Source organism: Mytilus edulis, chromosome 3 (genome assembly GCF_963676685.1).
Source record: "Mytilus edulis chromosome 3, xbMytEdul2.2, whole genome shotgun sequence".
Taxonomy (NCBI): Eukaryota; Metazoa; Mollusca; class Bivalvia; order Mytilida; family Mytilidae; genus Mytilus; species Mytilus edulis.
Genome location: NC_092346.1, coordinates 75,376,705 through 75,392,458, shown reverse-complemented (window position 1 = coordinate 75,392,458; position 15,754 = coordinate 75,376,705). Strand labels below are relative to the sequence as shown.

The window sequence follows — 15,754 nt, the reverse complement described above, 5'->3', positions numbered from 1 at the left end:
AGGATTTTAAATTGTAATGGGAGTGTTAAAAACTGTGACGAGTTAAATAAAAGGTAAAATCACAAAAATACTAAACTCCAAGGAAAATTCAAAACTGAAAGTCCCTAATAATTACTCTTGATGAGGTCCTCATTTATGACTCTTCAACTCTTCGCTCGCCAAACAATGAAAGGTCATCTTAACCAACAAAAGTTTTCTTAATCATTCAAATGGTTCTTCAAATAATTCTGATTATATATTTTTTTTTTGTCTTTTGTCACGAACTTGATGTGAACTTATTTTAACGTAATGTGAAGGTAAACAATAGGTGATTTTCTCCAGGACAAATATATATATACCTTAAATATAATAACAATGAATAATGAATAAATATAAAAAAATACCCCTTGTCAGTTAAAAATGTAAGAGAGACAAGGACACAACACTGAATATGCTAAAGAGGGACAAAAGATACCAGAGGAACAGTCAAACTCATAAATCGACAATAAACAGACACAAAATAGTACACATAACACAACATAGAAAACTAAAGAATAAACAACAATATGCAACATATATGTAATGAATACCCTTACACAAAATGACCCTTCAATAGTTAAAACCATGAATATCTTAAAATTATTCGATTAAAAAAAGGTAATTATTTCAGAAAGTTTTGTCTAAGTGATCAAGACTTCCCTGCATATTTCCTTCGAATATCAATTCTCTTCATAAAACATTAATGTAAACTAACTAACTAACTAACTAATTTTATTCAGTATAAAATCCAGTACAAAAGGATCATCGCTGAAACATGTGAACACATATAAAAGAACATATACAAAACAACAATAAAACATAACAGCCAACAATTTTGACACGTATAACAAGCAAGAGACAGAACTCAAACTTCAATATTATGCAATTATTCCCACTGATATCAAAATTATCTAAATTGCAAAAACATGGTATAATATTAACAATGTCATCTCTCTCCTCGTGATAGAGGTTGCATTCACATATAAAATGAAACTCATCTTCAATTTTGTTATCCATACAATGTTTACATATTGTTTGATCCAAAGGCGTTTTATTATATCTGCCTTTTTCAATGTGTAAATTGTGGTGAGAAATTCTTAATTTACATAATTGTCTAATATATTGTTTTGGGATATTTAACTTTGTATAAGTCTCAATGTATGCAAATGTCACATTTTAATAAACCTATGATTTCTAAAGGACGATTGATGTAAACAGTAGTCATGTATAGCGTCGAGAACTCTATAAATAGTTCATTTACCAAATAAGTATATGCTTTTAACATTTCTTTTCTATTTAGGTTAATACATTATTATTAGTGATGTGTACCTTGAAGTATGAGATTGAAGTGCATTTAATCTGGTTTCTTTTTGGTATCAAATTACATTATACGCCTACCTAAATCTATAATTTACTTTCGTACAATGCAAGTCGTCACAGGAACAATTTTCCACAAAATTAAAGTTACAAATTAGAATTTAAAACTAAACTTAAAGAACTTAATTGCAATTGTGTATTTATAGCGTATAAATAAATTCAAATCTAAAAATAAAAATGGAAATTCTATGAATATAAATAGAGCAGTCTGTTCAAAAGAACTAGGTCAAGGATGCATCTTACAAAAAGTTGATAATGAATTCGCGTTTCGTGTGTTTCACAGCCATGGAATTTATAGTACAGGTACGTTTTGTATACTACTTATTTTAATAGATTACATATATGTATAACTTTGTTTGTAAAAGGGGAGATTATAGCGTATTTTAAATTTAAAGTGTGGAACAGTCGATATGTTTGAATTTGAATTATTAGCGCATGGAAATAAAACAAACTCGTTTATAATAAGATCAGATTACTATAGGATATGACGAGTTCATCCTGAAAATGAATAATGCATGTTCTCCTGTTATGTGCTCTCAAAGTTAAAAGCCTGTGTTGCTCATCTCTGACTTCATCTTCAACACAAGTCCTTGTAGGGAAAATTCATCATTAAAAGGACTCTAGCTGTCAAATTCATGTTCACCGATTTAAATCAAATTCTCGTATTTGATTTATAACAATGTAAAACATTTATCCAAACTATTAAATGTCTAAACTGTACAATGAACAGGGCACGGGCATGATATTACGTAGCTTCATTTCGTGTATTTGAGTCGAGACGCCATCTTATTAATTATCGAGCTCTAAAGAGAAGGTGGGGTCAGGGGATCCCAATAATAGCAAAACAGCAAATTGATTTGGCTAATAACAGATAACAAGGAATTAAAATGGACAAAATCAGATAACAGTAATTGGAATATTAAAATAATTCGGTCTTTGACAAATCAGTATTTCTTATTACGGATATAATCCTTTGTAATGCATTTCATTTTCTATGATTATGTTTTAGTATTAATTTATTTATAACAAGGTATTAAATAAAACTGGAAATCAACTTCAATTCTAGAAAACCTCCATTTCTTCTTACCTCTTAATTTCATGGTGTTAGTTCAAGTATTTTTTAATTTGATGTAATTACCTTTTTTTCTGTTTAGTTGGTAGTTTTCATATTCAACCTATTAATTATGTTTTACATACATATTGTGCATTATAACTTACCTTAGGAAATAAATTGCAAAACTTGATAGTATGGCTAAACCTTTTCATGATTTGTAAACATGAAAACTTAGAAACTAAGCTTACTCCATGCATGCATGGACTAACACAACAGACTTAGTCCATGCATGCATGCACTAAGGCAACTAACCCTAACTTAGTCCATGCTTGCATGGACTAACACAACAGACTTAGTCCATGCATGCATGGACGAAGGCAACCAAGGCTAACTTAGTCCATGCTTGCATGGACGAAGGCAACTCAAATTAACTTTTTTAAAGTTTAAAAAATTTATAAATGCAAAATATTTCAAAAAAGTCAAATTTCTCAAAATTAAAAAAAAAAAAATATTTAAAAAAAAATTTCTTTTAAAATTTAATTCTTATAAAAATAAATGAAAAAAACATGAAAAATTTACAAAATTATTTGTTTCCAAAATGCTGCAAAAAGTTTAAATTCCATTTTTTTTTCAAAATTAAACAAAAAGAAGAAAAAAATGGTTAATTATCACCACCAGATATAGGTACCCTTGGATATAGGTATAAATGCCACATGAGAATATTCACGTCTGCCAAAAGATTGGAATGTGTTCACATTTCATTTCAATGGTAAAAACTCTTCACTGAACAGATCAGTTGGAGGTGATTTGTTAAACATAACCTGGACAGTAGCTGCAATTAGTTCCTGAAAGTTCCTAATCATTTAGTAGTGGTAAGTGTTATTTTAGTTTGTTGTTATTATATCTGTAATAAACATGTTTTGTTGCACTATGATTTTTGCCTTTGTCTCAATAGCAGCTAACTTTTTGTATATATTGTACATGTACATGCATTTAGTCGTCAAATCATCAACCCAACAATGTAAGATTTGTAAATTTGCTTTCACAAATTTTTTGTTCTTCCCATGCCGGGATTCTAATCCATGCTACTGAGATATTGTGACACCAAATCTGTACAATTTTTAAACACCAGAGAAGAGCAGATGATTTAAACACTTTTGTGTAATCCAGCATTATATAAGATGTTTTTGTGTCTAATGTTATTATTGCAGTTTGAGCATTCAAAAACATGTTCATTATGTCCACTGGTTGTGTTTGGTTGCTGTCTGCCATATTAAATGGATTTCCTTTTTTATACGACCGCAAATTTTGAAAAAATTTTCGTCGTATATTGCTATCACGTTGGCGTCGGCGTCGTCGTCGTCGTCGTCGTCGTCGTCCGGCGTCCGAATACTTTTAGTTTTCGCACTCTAACTTTAGTAAAAGTGAATGGAAATCTATGAAATTTTAACACAAGGTTTATGACCACAAAAGGAAGGTTGGTATTGATTTTGGGAGTTTTGGTCCCAACATTTTAGGAATTAGGGGCCAAAAAGGGCCCAAATAAGCATTTTCTTGGTTTTCGCACTATAACTTTAGTTTAAGTTAAAAGAAATCTATGAAATTTTGACACAAGGTTTATGACCACAAAAGAACGGTTGGGATTAATTTTGGGAGTTTTGGTCTCAACAGTTTAGGAATTAGGGGCCAAAAAAGGGCCCAAATAAGCATTATTCTTGGTTTTCGCACAATAACATTAGTTTAAGTAAATAGAAATCAATGAAATTTAAACACAATGTTAATGACTACAAAAGGAAGGTTGGTATTGATTTTGGGAGTTTTGGTCCCAACAGTTTAGGAATTAGGGGCCAAAAAGGGACCCAAATAAGCATTTTTCTTGGTTTTCGCACTATAACTTTAGTTTAAGTTAATAGAAATCTATGAAATTTCGACACAAGGTTTATGACCACAAAAGAACGGTTGGGATTGATTTTGGGAGTTTTGGTCTCAACAGTTTAGGAATTAGGGGCCAAAAAAGGGCCCAAATAAGCATTATTCTTGGTTTTCGCACAATAACATTAGTTTAAGTAAATAGAAATCAATGAAATTTAAACACAATGTTAATGACTACAAAAGGAAGGTTGGTATTGATTTTGGGAGTTTAGGTCCCAACAGTTTAGGAATTAGGGGCCAAAAAGGGACCCAAATAAGCATTTTTCTTGGTTTTCGCACCATAACGTTAGTATAAGTAAATAGACATCTATGAAATTTAAACACAAGGTTTATGACCATAAAAGAAAGGTTGGGTTTGATTTTGGGAGTTTTGGTCCCAACATAATAAGGGGCCCAAAGGGTCCAAAATTAAACTTTTGTTTGATTTCATCAAAATTGAATAATTGGGGTTCTTTGATATGCTGAATCTAACTGGCATGACTGTGTATGTAGATTCTTAACTTTTGGTCCCGTTTTCAAATTGGTCTACATTAAGGTCCAAAGGGTCCAAAATTAAACTTAGTTTGATTTTGACAAAAAATGAATCAGTTAGGTTCTTTGATATGCTGAATCTAAAAATGTACTTAGATTCTTGATTATTGGCCCAGTTTTCAAGTTGGTTCAAATCAGGGTCCAAAATTAAACTTTGTTTGATTTCATCAAAAATTGAATAAATGGGGTTCTTTGATATACCAAATCTAACTGTGTATGTAGATTCTTCATTTTTGGTCCTGTTTTCAAATTGGTCTACACTAAAGTCCAAAGGGTCCAAAATTAAACTTAGTCTGATTTTAACAAAAATTGAAATCTTGAAGTTCTTTGATATGCTGAATCCAAAAATGTACTTAGATTTTTTTATTATGGGCCCAGTTTTCAAGTTGGTCCAAATCAGGATCTAAAATTATTATATTAAGTATTGTGCAATAGCAAGTCTTTTCAATTGCACAGTATTGCGCAATGGCAAGAAATATCTAATTGCACAATATTGTGAAATATCAATTTTTTTTTTAATTAGAGTTATCTTTCTTTGTCCAGAATAGTAAGCAAGAAATATCTAATTGCAAAATATTGTGCAATAGCAAGATTTTTTTTTAATTGGAGTTATCTTTCTTTGTCCAGAATCAACTTAAATCTTTGTTATATACAATATAGTATGTATATTCACTTTTTACTATCAACTGATAAATTAAAATAATCTTTACCATTCAGTGATAACAAGCAGTTTTTTTACATCTTAATATTTTATGATGTATTTAAATGAGTAGTTATTGTTGCAAACTCCATTAGAAATTTTAATTGAGATTAGTTTTGGAATAAGGGAAAGGGGGATGTGATTAAAAAAATTGGGTTCAATTTTTCTCATTTGAAATTTCATAAATAAAAAAGAAAATTTCTTCAAACATTTTTTTGAGAGGATTAATATTCAACAGCATAGTGAATTGCTCTAAGAGAAACAAAAATTTTAAGTTCATTAGAACACATTCATTCTGTGTCAGAAACCTATGCTGTGTCAACTATTTAATCACAATCCAAATTTAGAGCTGAATCCAGCTTGAATGTTGTGTCCATACTTGCCCTAACCGTTCAGGGTTCAACCTCTGCGGTCGTATAAAGCTACGCCCTGCGGAGCATCTGGTTTGTTATTTGTTTAAATTTGTCTATTAGCTTTCTCTTTTGAAATTAAATAAAAACAGTTCACAAATTAAGTGTGCTGGGCTTATTTTAATTAACCTTCATCAAACATATTAACAAAAATTTGTAGATACTATTATATTGGGACTTAACAAGCCCAAGTATAACGATCTTTAAATTCAGGCTTTTGATCATTGTTGAAGACTTCAGGTGACCTGTACTTGTTTACATCAGTGCCCTACTATGCAGGGCTAGTAGTTGTCTCAATTGCAATCATTCAATGTATCCTTGCTTTTGTATCATTTAAAGACTTCAATTCTTTAATCATTTCAGTTAACACATTTTAATTTCAAAACATTCAACAGATATTTCCAAATAACAAATTTTGTAAATAACAGATATAATTGGTAACTGGTAATTATTTTACAGTCAATATGTTTTTATATTTATCAAGAGGCATCATAATCATGTTCATTAAATTCTTTCCTTGTCAGACTGTTACTGATCTCAAAACCAGTGAAAATTGCAAGTAGCTTTTAGTTTCTAGTAGTACTATTTTGATAAGATGTGTAATTTTTCGTCATTTCTTTTGATGTTCTGTCATATCCAGTCAGACTATTTCACATGTTGAACTTTACTCACAATTATATTTCATCTGTAAATGCTAAATTATGCAACTTCTAATGCAGGGAGACATGAGGGTTACTAATTTTTTAAATGTTATAACTAGTTTTTATCTAATACAGTATATTTTTTAATATCAAAATAAAAATAACTAAAACTGAGTATTTAATAACAATATTTATTTGCAATTTTTTTCGTTTTCCGTTATCTAACTTTAGTTTGCCTCAACTAAATGTTATGAAACTTATAAATCTAGGAAATTTGTAGAACATATTGTTGTTAATTGACCATGTTGATTTGCCATAATTTATCACATTCACACATATTCATTGCAAAAACATCTTCTTTTTCATAAGTGTCTACAGGAGCTTGTGTTTCTGTATCTTTTCTTTAAAGAATCATCATGATAGCTTCTGTTCCCTTCACATTCGAGACATAAATGAGATCTTCAGGAAAATATCTACTCCTTATATCTTAATCTGAAAAAACAAAACAAAAAATATGCTTTGACATAGTTTGACATATTTTTACAAGATTGTACATACTGAAATGTCTTGCCTGCTTTATGGTCATGATTGAACTTTCTGTTGCATGTTTCAATCTGAAGAATATACCACAATTAGTTCCTAAAACATATACACATGACTAAATTTTTCTTCCAACATGATTTTTATTTATTTACTAATCAAGGTGAGAGTAGACAATGAAAAGTAGATAAACATATATAGATTACCGTAGCTTCTCAACTTTAATTTGATATCAACAAAATGTATTGTGGCAATTTCTCAAATATCAGTGGTGGATCCAAGGGGAGGGTTCCGGTGGTTGGAACCCCCCTTTTTTTGAGAAGATCAATGCTCTTGAATGGAGACATATAGTTTGAACCCCCCCTTTTAGAAATGTCTGAATTCACCCCTGAATATAATACAGGTTACCCAATCATCACAGTTGGTTGACCATTATGGATAAACCATTTCACAGATGATATCGGATGTTTCTTACTTCGTACCTACAATCCCCTTTCCTTTTCATGAATGTGACCTACCGAAATAGACTATATACCAAGTTTGTAATAACATGTGCAACACGAAGGGTGCCAAATGTGGAGCAGGATCTGCTTACCCTTCTGGAGACCCTGAGATTACCCCCAGTTTTTGGTGGGGTTTGTGTGGCTCGGTTTTTAGTTTTTAATGTTGTTTCTAGTGTACTATTAATTGTCTGTTTGTCTTTTTCATTTTTAGCCATGGCGTTGTCAGTTTATTTTCGATTTATGAGTTTGAATGTTGCTATGGTATTTTTCACCCCTCTTTTTTTAACAGGAGGTTAATAAGCTGTAATTATCAATGGATGTTAGTAGCCATTTAATTCTTTTAAATTAAAACTAGTCTGAAGTACTGAACCATGTTTGATTGAAATATTTGTAGATGCTATAATGACACACTTCTTCAAACATCAGTAACAGTTATAATCATACCTTTGCTGACTTCAGCATTTGGTTATGTCTCCAGTTTCTTTTCTCATCTGTCATAGTATCAATATTATATATGTAGCATACCACCATCTTGATGCATTCTGTATTACAAATAGTTACTCAACAGTTTTATCGTAGCAATCTTTTGGTGTTTTTTTTTTATCAGGAACTACATGTTCTACATTCTGGAAATCTTACAATGCATGGAAAAGCTGAAATTATAAATTAGGTAAATAAATTTTAATTAATATGAAACGACACAATCAGCTTTTTTAATGATAAATGTGTACTAAGTTTCAAATTGATTGGACTTTAACTTCATCAAAAACTACCTTGACTAAAAAAAACTTTAACCTGAAACTGAGGGAACACTTTTAATTTCTATGTTCAGTGAACCATAAAAATGGGGTCAAAAGTCTTTAATTTTGTTTTAAAATAAGAAAGATCGTATCATAAGGAACATTTGTACTAAGTTTCAAGTTGATTGGACTTCAGCTTCATCAAAAACTATCTTGACCAAAAACAATAACCTGAAGTGGGAAGAATGGATGGACAGACAAACAAACAGACGAAAGGACGCACAGACTAGAAAACATAATGCTTCTCTACTATTGTAGGTAGAGCATAAAAATTCATAAAAGAACTAGCAAAAAAAGGCACCAACAAAAAGAAACAAATCTAAAGTAATTGTCCATTAACCAGGAAACCCTTGTTTTTCCCCTTTTGTTGCTCCTAATTCATAAACAGATTGAGTCATAACTCCAATATTCCAACCCTTACTATCCTTTGGAGTTTTGTGGTGTGGAAACTTCAGGCAATTCTATAAACTGTTCTACAAATTATTGTCTGGACAATAGAAAATTGATTATTTTGGCCCCTTTTATACCCCTTTTTCCTACACCAAAGGGACCATAAATTAACCCCCAAATCAATCCAAACCTTCCTTTTTGTGGTTTCAAACTTCAAAGATTTATATTTACTTATGCTAAAACTATTGGCATTTTTTTTAATTAAACTTAAGTTATTGGCAAATTTCCAATGGATTTTATTAATACTGAAGTTATATATGTTGGTAAATTTCAAAATCACATCTTTAAGGTGGTACCCAACACTTGAACTAAAATTAATTTGGCTCGTTTAATTTTCTTAAAATTTTGACAAAGTATTTACTTTGACTGTTTGACAAAAATATAAAAATTTAAATGTTTTTGAACCAACCGTTTTATCAGAAAAATTACACTGGTTATATAGCAGTTTGACAAACACTCATTTTAATCATTGAAAAGCTTAATATCCCTTTAACAACACAACGTAATTAAAACGTTTAGCTGACTTTACAGAGTTATCTCCCTGTAGTGTTAGGTACCACCTTAAAAGTTGTGTGAAATAATTCAAATATAACTTTTGGATTACCTCCCTTACACAGCTTTCAAATTGTCTTGACTATCCTTTAACCAGAAAAATAATTGTTTTTCATCTTTTTTGCCCCTTATTCATAAATGGTTTTATCTATACCCTCAGCCAATCCTAACCATCCCATAGTAGTATAGAGCATTGGGGTATAATTTTAGAAAGATCATACACTTTTACACAAGTCATTAACTTAAAACTACAAAAATGCTTGTGTTTGGCCCATCTTTCTTGACTGTTTGCCCCATAACCCTAAAAATAAATTCCAACCTTCTTCTTATAATATTTAACATTGTGGTACAATTTCAGAGGAATTGAAATACTTATACACAACTTATTGTCCTGAAACTAGATAAATGCTTGTTTTGGTCCCCTTATCCTAAACCTTAGGGACCATAACCCCCAATATCAATCCCAAGCTTCCTTTTGTTGTTTTAAACATTGTGTTAAAATTCTATTCATTTCTATTAACATGATTAACTTATACTAAAGTTATTATCTGGAAACCATCCGTCTTAGAACGATGCTCAGCTGACCACAAAGACGATGTGATACCAATATAATTATATGATTGCAAAAATTTTATGGTTGTATAAAAAGGTATTCTAGACTTTAAACTAGAGGCTCTAAAGAACTTGTGTCGCTCACCTTGGTCTACATGTATGTGAATATTAAACAAAGGAAGCAGATGGATTCATGATAAAATTGTGTTTTAGTGATGGTGATGTGTTTGTACATCTTACTTTACTGAACATTCTTGCTGCTTAAAATTATCTCTATATATAATGAACTTGACCCAGTAGTTTTAGTGGAAAATGTTAGTAAAAATTTACAAATTTTATGAAAATTGTTAAAAATTGACTATAAAGGACAATAACTCCATAGGGGATTAATTGACCTAGTTGACCATTTCGGTCATGTTGACTTATTTGTAAATCTTTCTTTGCTGAACATTATTACTGTTTACAGTTTATCTCTATCTATAATAATATTAAAGATAAAAACCAAAAACAGCAAAATTTCCTTAAAATTACTAAATCAGGGGCAGCAACCCAACAATAGGTTGTCTGATTCATCTGAAAATTTCAGGTCAGATAGATCTTCACCTGTTAAACAATTAAACCAATTATACCCTTCAGATATATGCTCTAAATGCTTTGGTTTTTGAGTTATAAGCCAAAAACTGTATTTTACCCCTATGTTCTATTTTTAGCCATGGCGGCCATCTTGGCTGGTTGGCCGGGTCATCTGACATATTTTTTTAACAAGATACCACAATGATGATTGTGGCCAAGTTTGGTTTAATTTGGCCCAGTAGTTTCAGAGTTCTAGAAGATTTTTGTAAAGGTAACAACGCCGGATGCAAAGTGATGGGAAAAGCTCAGTAGGCCCTTTGGGCTAGGTGAGCTAAACATTACTTTTTTCTAGTTTATAACTGAGTGAAGGCAATATCATATACCCAATAAATCATCAAATTCGAAACATATTTCTATGTTGATTAAAATGAAGCTTTTTATTATTTGATGCAAATTTTATGTTCGGAGAGCATTCTACAGCTATTTTCCAGTATTCATTTAGGAATTACTTGATCATCAAAAAAACGGTGTTTAAAATATAATACAGGGGACTCATATTCATTTTAACTTTATTTCGTGCTGCTACTTTTGATTTTACACAGTTAAGATGGCTCAGACTTATTCAAAGTCTCTATCAGAATGCCGTATTATTTTAATCTTTACAAAGAGTACCTCAAATTTGTCGAAAAAAATAGGGGTTCCAGACCATTAAAGCTCAAAATTTTACTTTAAATAGGTACAAGCATGTTAAAGGGACCATTTTCAATGAAATGATAGGGAAAATAGAGGTGCTGACATATTTTTATGGGATATCAAACTAGAGGCTCTCAAGCTCACCTGTTACTGTATTTACTGATGTCGGTCATCTTGGTTGGTAGGTCAGGTCATTAGACACTTTTTTTAAATAGATACCATAGTAATGATTGTGGCCATGTTTAGTTTAATATGGCCCATAGTTTTAGAAAAGAAGATTTTTGTACAAGTTACAAAAATGACGAAAAATGTTGTTCAAAATTGACTATAAAGGGCAATAACTCCTTAAGGGGTACTCTTACAATTTTTATCATGTTAAACTTATTTGTAGATCCTACTTTGCTGAACAAAATTGCTGTTTACAGTTTATCTCTATCTATAATAGTATTCAAGATAATAACCAAAAACTGCAAAATTTCCTTAAAATTACCAATTTTAGGGCAGCAACCCAACAACAAGTTGTCAGATTCATCTGAAAATTTGCGAGAGGATAAATCTTATTCTGATGGACATTTAAATCTTGAAAGATTTGCCTTAAATGTCTTAGTTTTAAAGATATAAATCAAAAACTGCATTTTACCACTATGTTCCAATTTTAGCCATGTCGGCCATTTTGTTTCGTAGGCGGTGTTATCGGACACATTTTTTAAACTATATACCACAATGATAATTATGGCCAAGTTTGGTTTAATTTGGCAATGTAGTTTCAGAGAAGAAGATTTTTGTACAAGTTACAAAAACTGACGAAAATTTGTTAAAAAATTACTATAAAGGGCAATAACTCCTTAAGGGGTTGACTGACAATTTTGGTCTTGTTGACTTATTTGTAGGTTTTACTTTGATGAACATTATTGCTGTTTACAGTTTATCTCTATCTATAACAGTATTCAAGATAATAACCAAAAACTTCATAATTTCCTTAAAATAACCAATTCAGGGGCAGCAAGCTAACAACGGGTTGTCCGATTCATCTGAAAATTGGAAGGCAGATAGATCTTGACCTGATCAACAATTTTACCCCATGTCAGATTTGCTCTAAATGTTTTGGTTTCAAAGATATAAGCCAAAATATACATTTTACCCCTGTGTTCTATTTTTAGCCATGGCGGCCATCTTGGTTGAATGGCCAGGTCACCGGACACATTTTTTAAACTAGATACCCCAAGGATGATTGTGGCCAAGTTTGGTTAAATTTGAAGAAGATTTTTGTAAAAGTTTACGGACGACGGACGCCAAGTGATGAGAAAAGCTCACTTGACCTTTCAGGTCAGGTGAGCTAATAAAAACTGTCTGTGACACCTCAGGTGTGACCTGGTCCAAATCTGTAATGTACAAAGCTGAAATATAGCTTCAAATATTAAGCAAATACAAGGACTTATATATACATATATGCGTCCCTGGCAAATACAAGGGTCACCAATAAGGAAAAATAAAAATTTTGCCTTAAAACCCAAATTTTGGAGGGAAAATGGTGAAATTGGGTGAAATGTCAATTTGAGCCTTTAGCAGACCTGTACAGAAATTGCTAACAAAACCACATAGAAGCACATTTCAGAGATGCAAGTAAGAATTGTATAGCTTAAAATTTATAAAAAAAACATAAATATTTAAAAGTTTTTAGGAAAGTTAATTGTTCAATAACATGTAAATTATTCTCACTGATTTTTGTGATAATTGTCTTTTGATGGATCAATAATAAAAAAACAAACTTTTTGTTTTGATTTATAAGCTAGTAGTCAGCTTGGAAATAATAAAAACAATGATGTCATGGATGTACGAACTGTAAATCACGAAAACAGGAATTTAATACAAGGATTTACAAGTTCGTTTAAAATTACATTTTGTATATATGTAACAAAAAATTTGTTCTGGCGTGACATTTGTTCCACGGGAACAAATTTCATAGGAAATATGTTCCACCGGAACTTATGTCACAGAAAATATGTTCCAGCACTATAAAATTTGTTCCGGAACTAATTTTTTAACCAAGTGTGAAATAAGTTCCGGAACAAAAATTACAGCACCATGACAATGTATAAGTTTTGTTCCAATATTAAAATAAAAAAAAAGTGAAATAGGTTTGTGTGATATTAGTTTTGAAAGAAGGTATTTTATGTAGAAGTCAATGAAAATGTTCTGCTGGAACCTATTTCACAGGAAATACGTACTGTGCTTGCATGGGGTACATTTGCAACTGAAGGCATGACTTTAGGATGAAAATAAGAAATAAAAGCGATGATAATGTTTCATAATTTGTATCTATTTTTATCTTTTATGTGGTATTCCACCTCCTTCTTTCCTGTTGATCTGTCATGGGTGTTCTAATCATACATGTACTTAGCTATGGTCATTGCACATTTTTAAGAGAGTGTGTTTTTTGTTTCTCTATGTCTTTAAATATAATTGATCAGTCACTTTGTCCTTTTTGAAAACGTACAAATGTTCATCTTTAACTATTATAATATTTTTTTTCCTGAATGACTTTTATTATTATTTCTTATTCTACTCTTTCCTGGTTCATAAGTGTCATTTTTAGTATTATTAATTGAGTATGTTATTAACTTTTGCTTTACTCCACATGATCCAAATTGGATGTTTAAACTTTTTCTATATTACCTTATCAATTAAGTACATGTTTTTTATAATGACTTTAAACTCACTGATGACAAGTGCTCAGTATAAAAGAAAACTTGTTTAACCAGGGGAACATATTTCATAGACAAGGAACTTATTTCACCAGGTGAGGAACAAATCTCACGAACATGGAACTTATTTCACTAGATAAGGAACAAATTTCACCAACCCAGAACTTATTTCACCAGGTAAAGTGTGGAACTTATTGCATAGAGATGGAACAAATTATATAGAAATTGTCTGTGAAAAAAGTTCTCCCAGAACATATTTCCTGTGACATTAGTTCCACTGGAACTTTTTTCACAGGAACAAATTTTGGCTCACATATATTCTGAGACTTGTATTAAAAAACAAATTATTTTGTTAAAAAATAGCAATGAAGATAAATTAATACATTGTACTCCAGTGTTCTACTATCATGACAGTGACTAAGCAAATAGGGGAAATAATAAATTGGTTGTGGCAATACAAAAATTCAGCAAATTTTTCAACGAACTTTAACATGTAAGGTTCAAATAATTAACATTATGCAACTGGAGTACAAAAAAAAAATCAGAGCAAATTGATCCAGGGCGAACAAGTACAAGTGTGAGTGATAAATTTGTCCTGGTAAAATATGTCAGGGCGGACAAATATTACTATATAGTATAAAAAGTCCATGGTTACAGAATTTACTAGTATATATTTAGTCCGATATTAGTTATGTATGTCCCCAGACAAATTTTCCTAGGTAATCATGTCCTATAAAATCCTATAAAAGATTCAATTACTTGCATTTGCAAATTTAAATCTTATGTTTTAGTAATGTTTAAGAGTCACATAGTTAAATTTTTGATAAAATTTATGTCCCCAGACTATTATTTTCCCACAAAGTCATGTCCATGTCATTAGAAGTCCTAGGTTTAAATGTCTATGCCTTTAATTTTTAAAAGTGAATATGAATGTAATATGTTTTAACATTGTTATAGACAAAACGAAAGAGTTGTGTATCAATCTGTTACAGCTAATTCCTAAAGCATGTAGAGCAAGACTTAAGTTAGCTTGCTTGCTTTGTATTTAAATTGTACACTCATTAGGATAATATCCAATTAAATTCAAATATTAAATATACATGTTAAACTATGCCTATATATATTATATAAAGATGACCATCATGTCAATCATATTAACAAAGCTTGTATAAACAGTTATACAAACAAAGAAGGCAAGCCAACCAAAGTTTTGCATTACATGCATTAGGAAATTAGCTGTAAATAAATTTTGTCTCCAGACTAATTTTCCTAGGAAATCATGTCCATGTCATATTTTCCTAGAAAATCATGTCCATGTCATTAGTATTGAATTCCTAGGTAAAAATGTCCTAGTCCAAATAATTATAACAGCTTGAAAGGCTATTATATTTTTTTTCTTTGAAGCCTTACTTCGACGAACTAAGTAAGGCGTCAAAGAAAAAAAATATAAAAGCCTTTCAACTTACAAGACGTCATAATTTGACGAAGTAAGGCGTCAAAGAAAAAAAATATAATAGCCTATCAAGACGTCATAATTATTTGGACTAAAAATGTCCATGTCTTTTATTATAAAAAATGTTATAAGCAAAGGAAACTGAATATTTATGTTTTTAATAATTAGGTTATTAAGGAAATATTCTTCATTTTTATTGGAAAAAAATTTCTTCTATTTTCCAATCTTATCTATAAAAAAAAAATCTTCTATTTTAAATATATTTTATGA

General features: G+C 30.7%; 1 protein-coding gene and 1 long non-coding RNA gene across 4 annotated transcripts in view; one reads left to right on the top strand and one right to left on the bottom strand.

The window, feature by feature from the left end:
• The first annotated feature begins 1,365 nt into the window (after positions 1-1,365).
• LOC139517443 (uncharacterized) overlaps positions 1,366-15,754 on the top strand; it is a 58,795-nt gene continuing 44,406 nt past the window's right edge. For all 3 annotated transcript variants that reach the window (XM_071308476.1, XM_071308477.1, XM_071308475.1), the window contains exon 1: positions 1,366-1,698. In XM_071308476.1, the coding sequence (XP_071164577.1) occupies positions 1,651-1,698 (48 nt within the window). In that variant the 5' untranslated portion in view covers positions 1,366-1,650. The remainder of the gene's footprint in view (positions 1,699-15,754) is intronic.
• Positions 6,835-9,370, bottom strand: LOC139517419 (uncharacterized). The gene is made up of 2 exons (XR_011663139.1): positions 8,151-9,370; positions 6,835-7,155 (listed from the first exon to the last, which is right to left on the bottom strand). It is a non-coding gene; the product is annotated as an uncharacterized lncRNA (long non-coding RNA).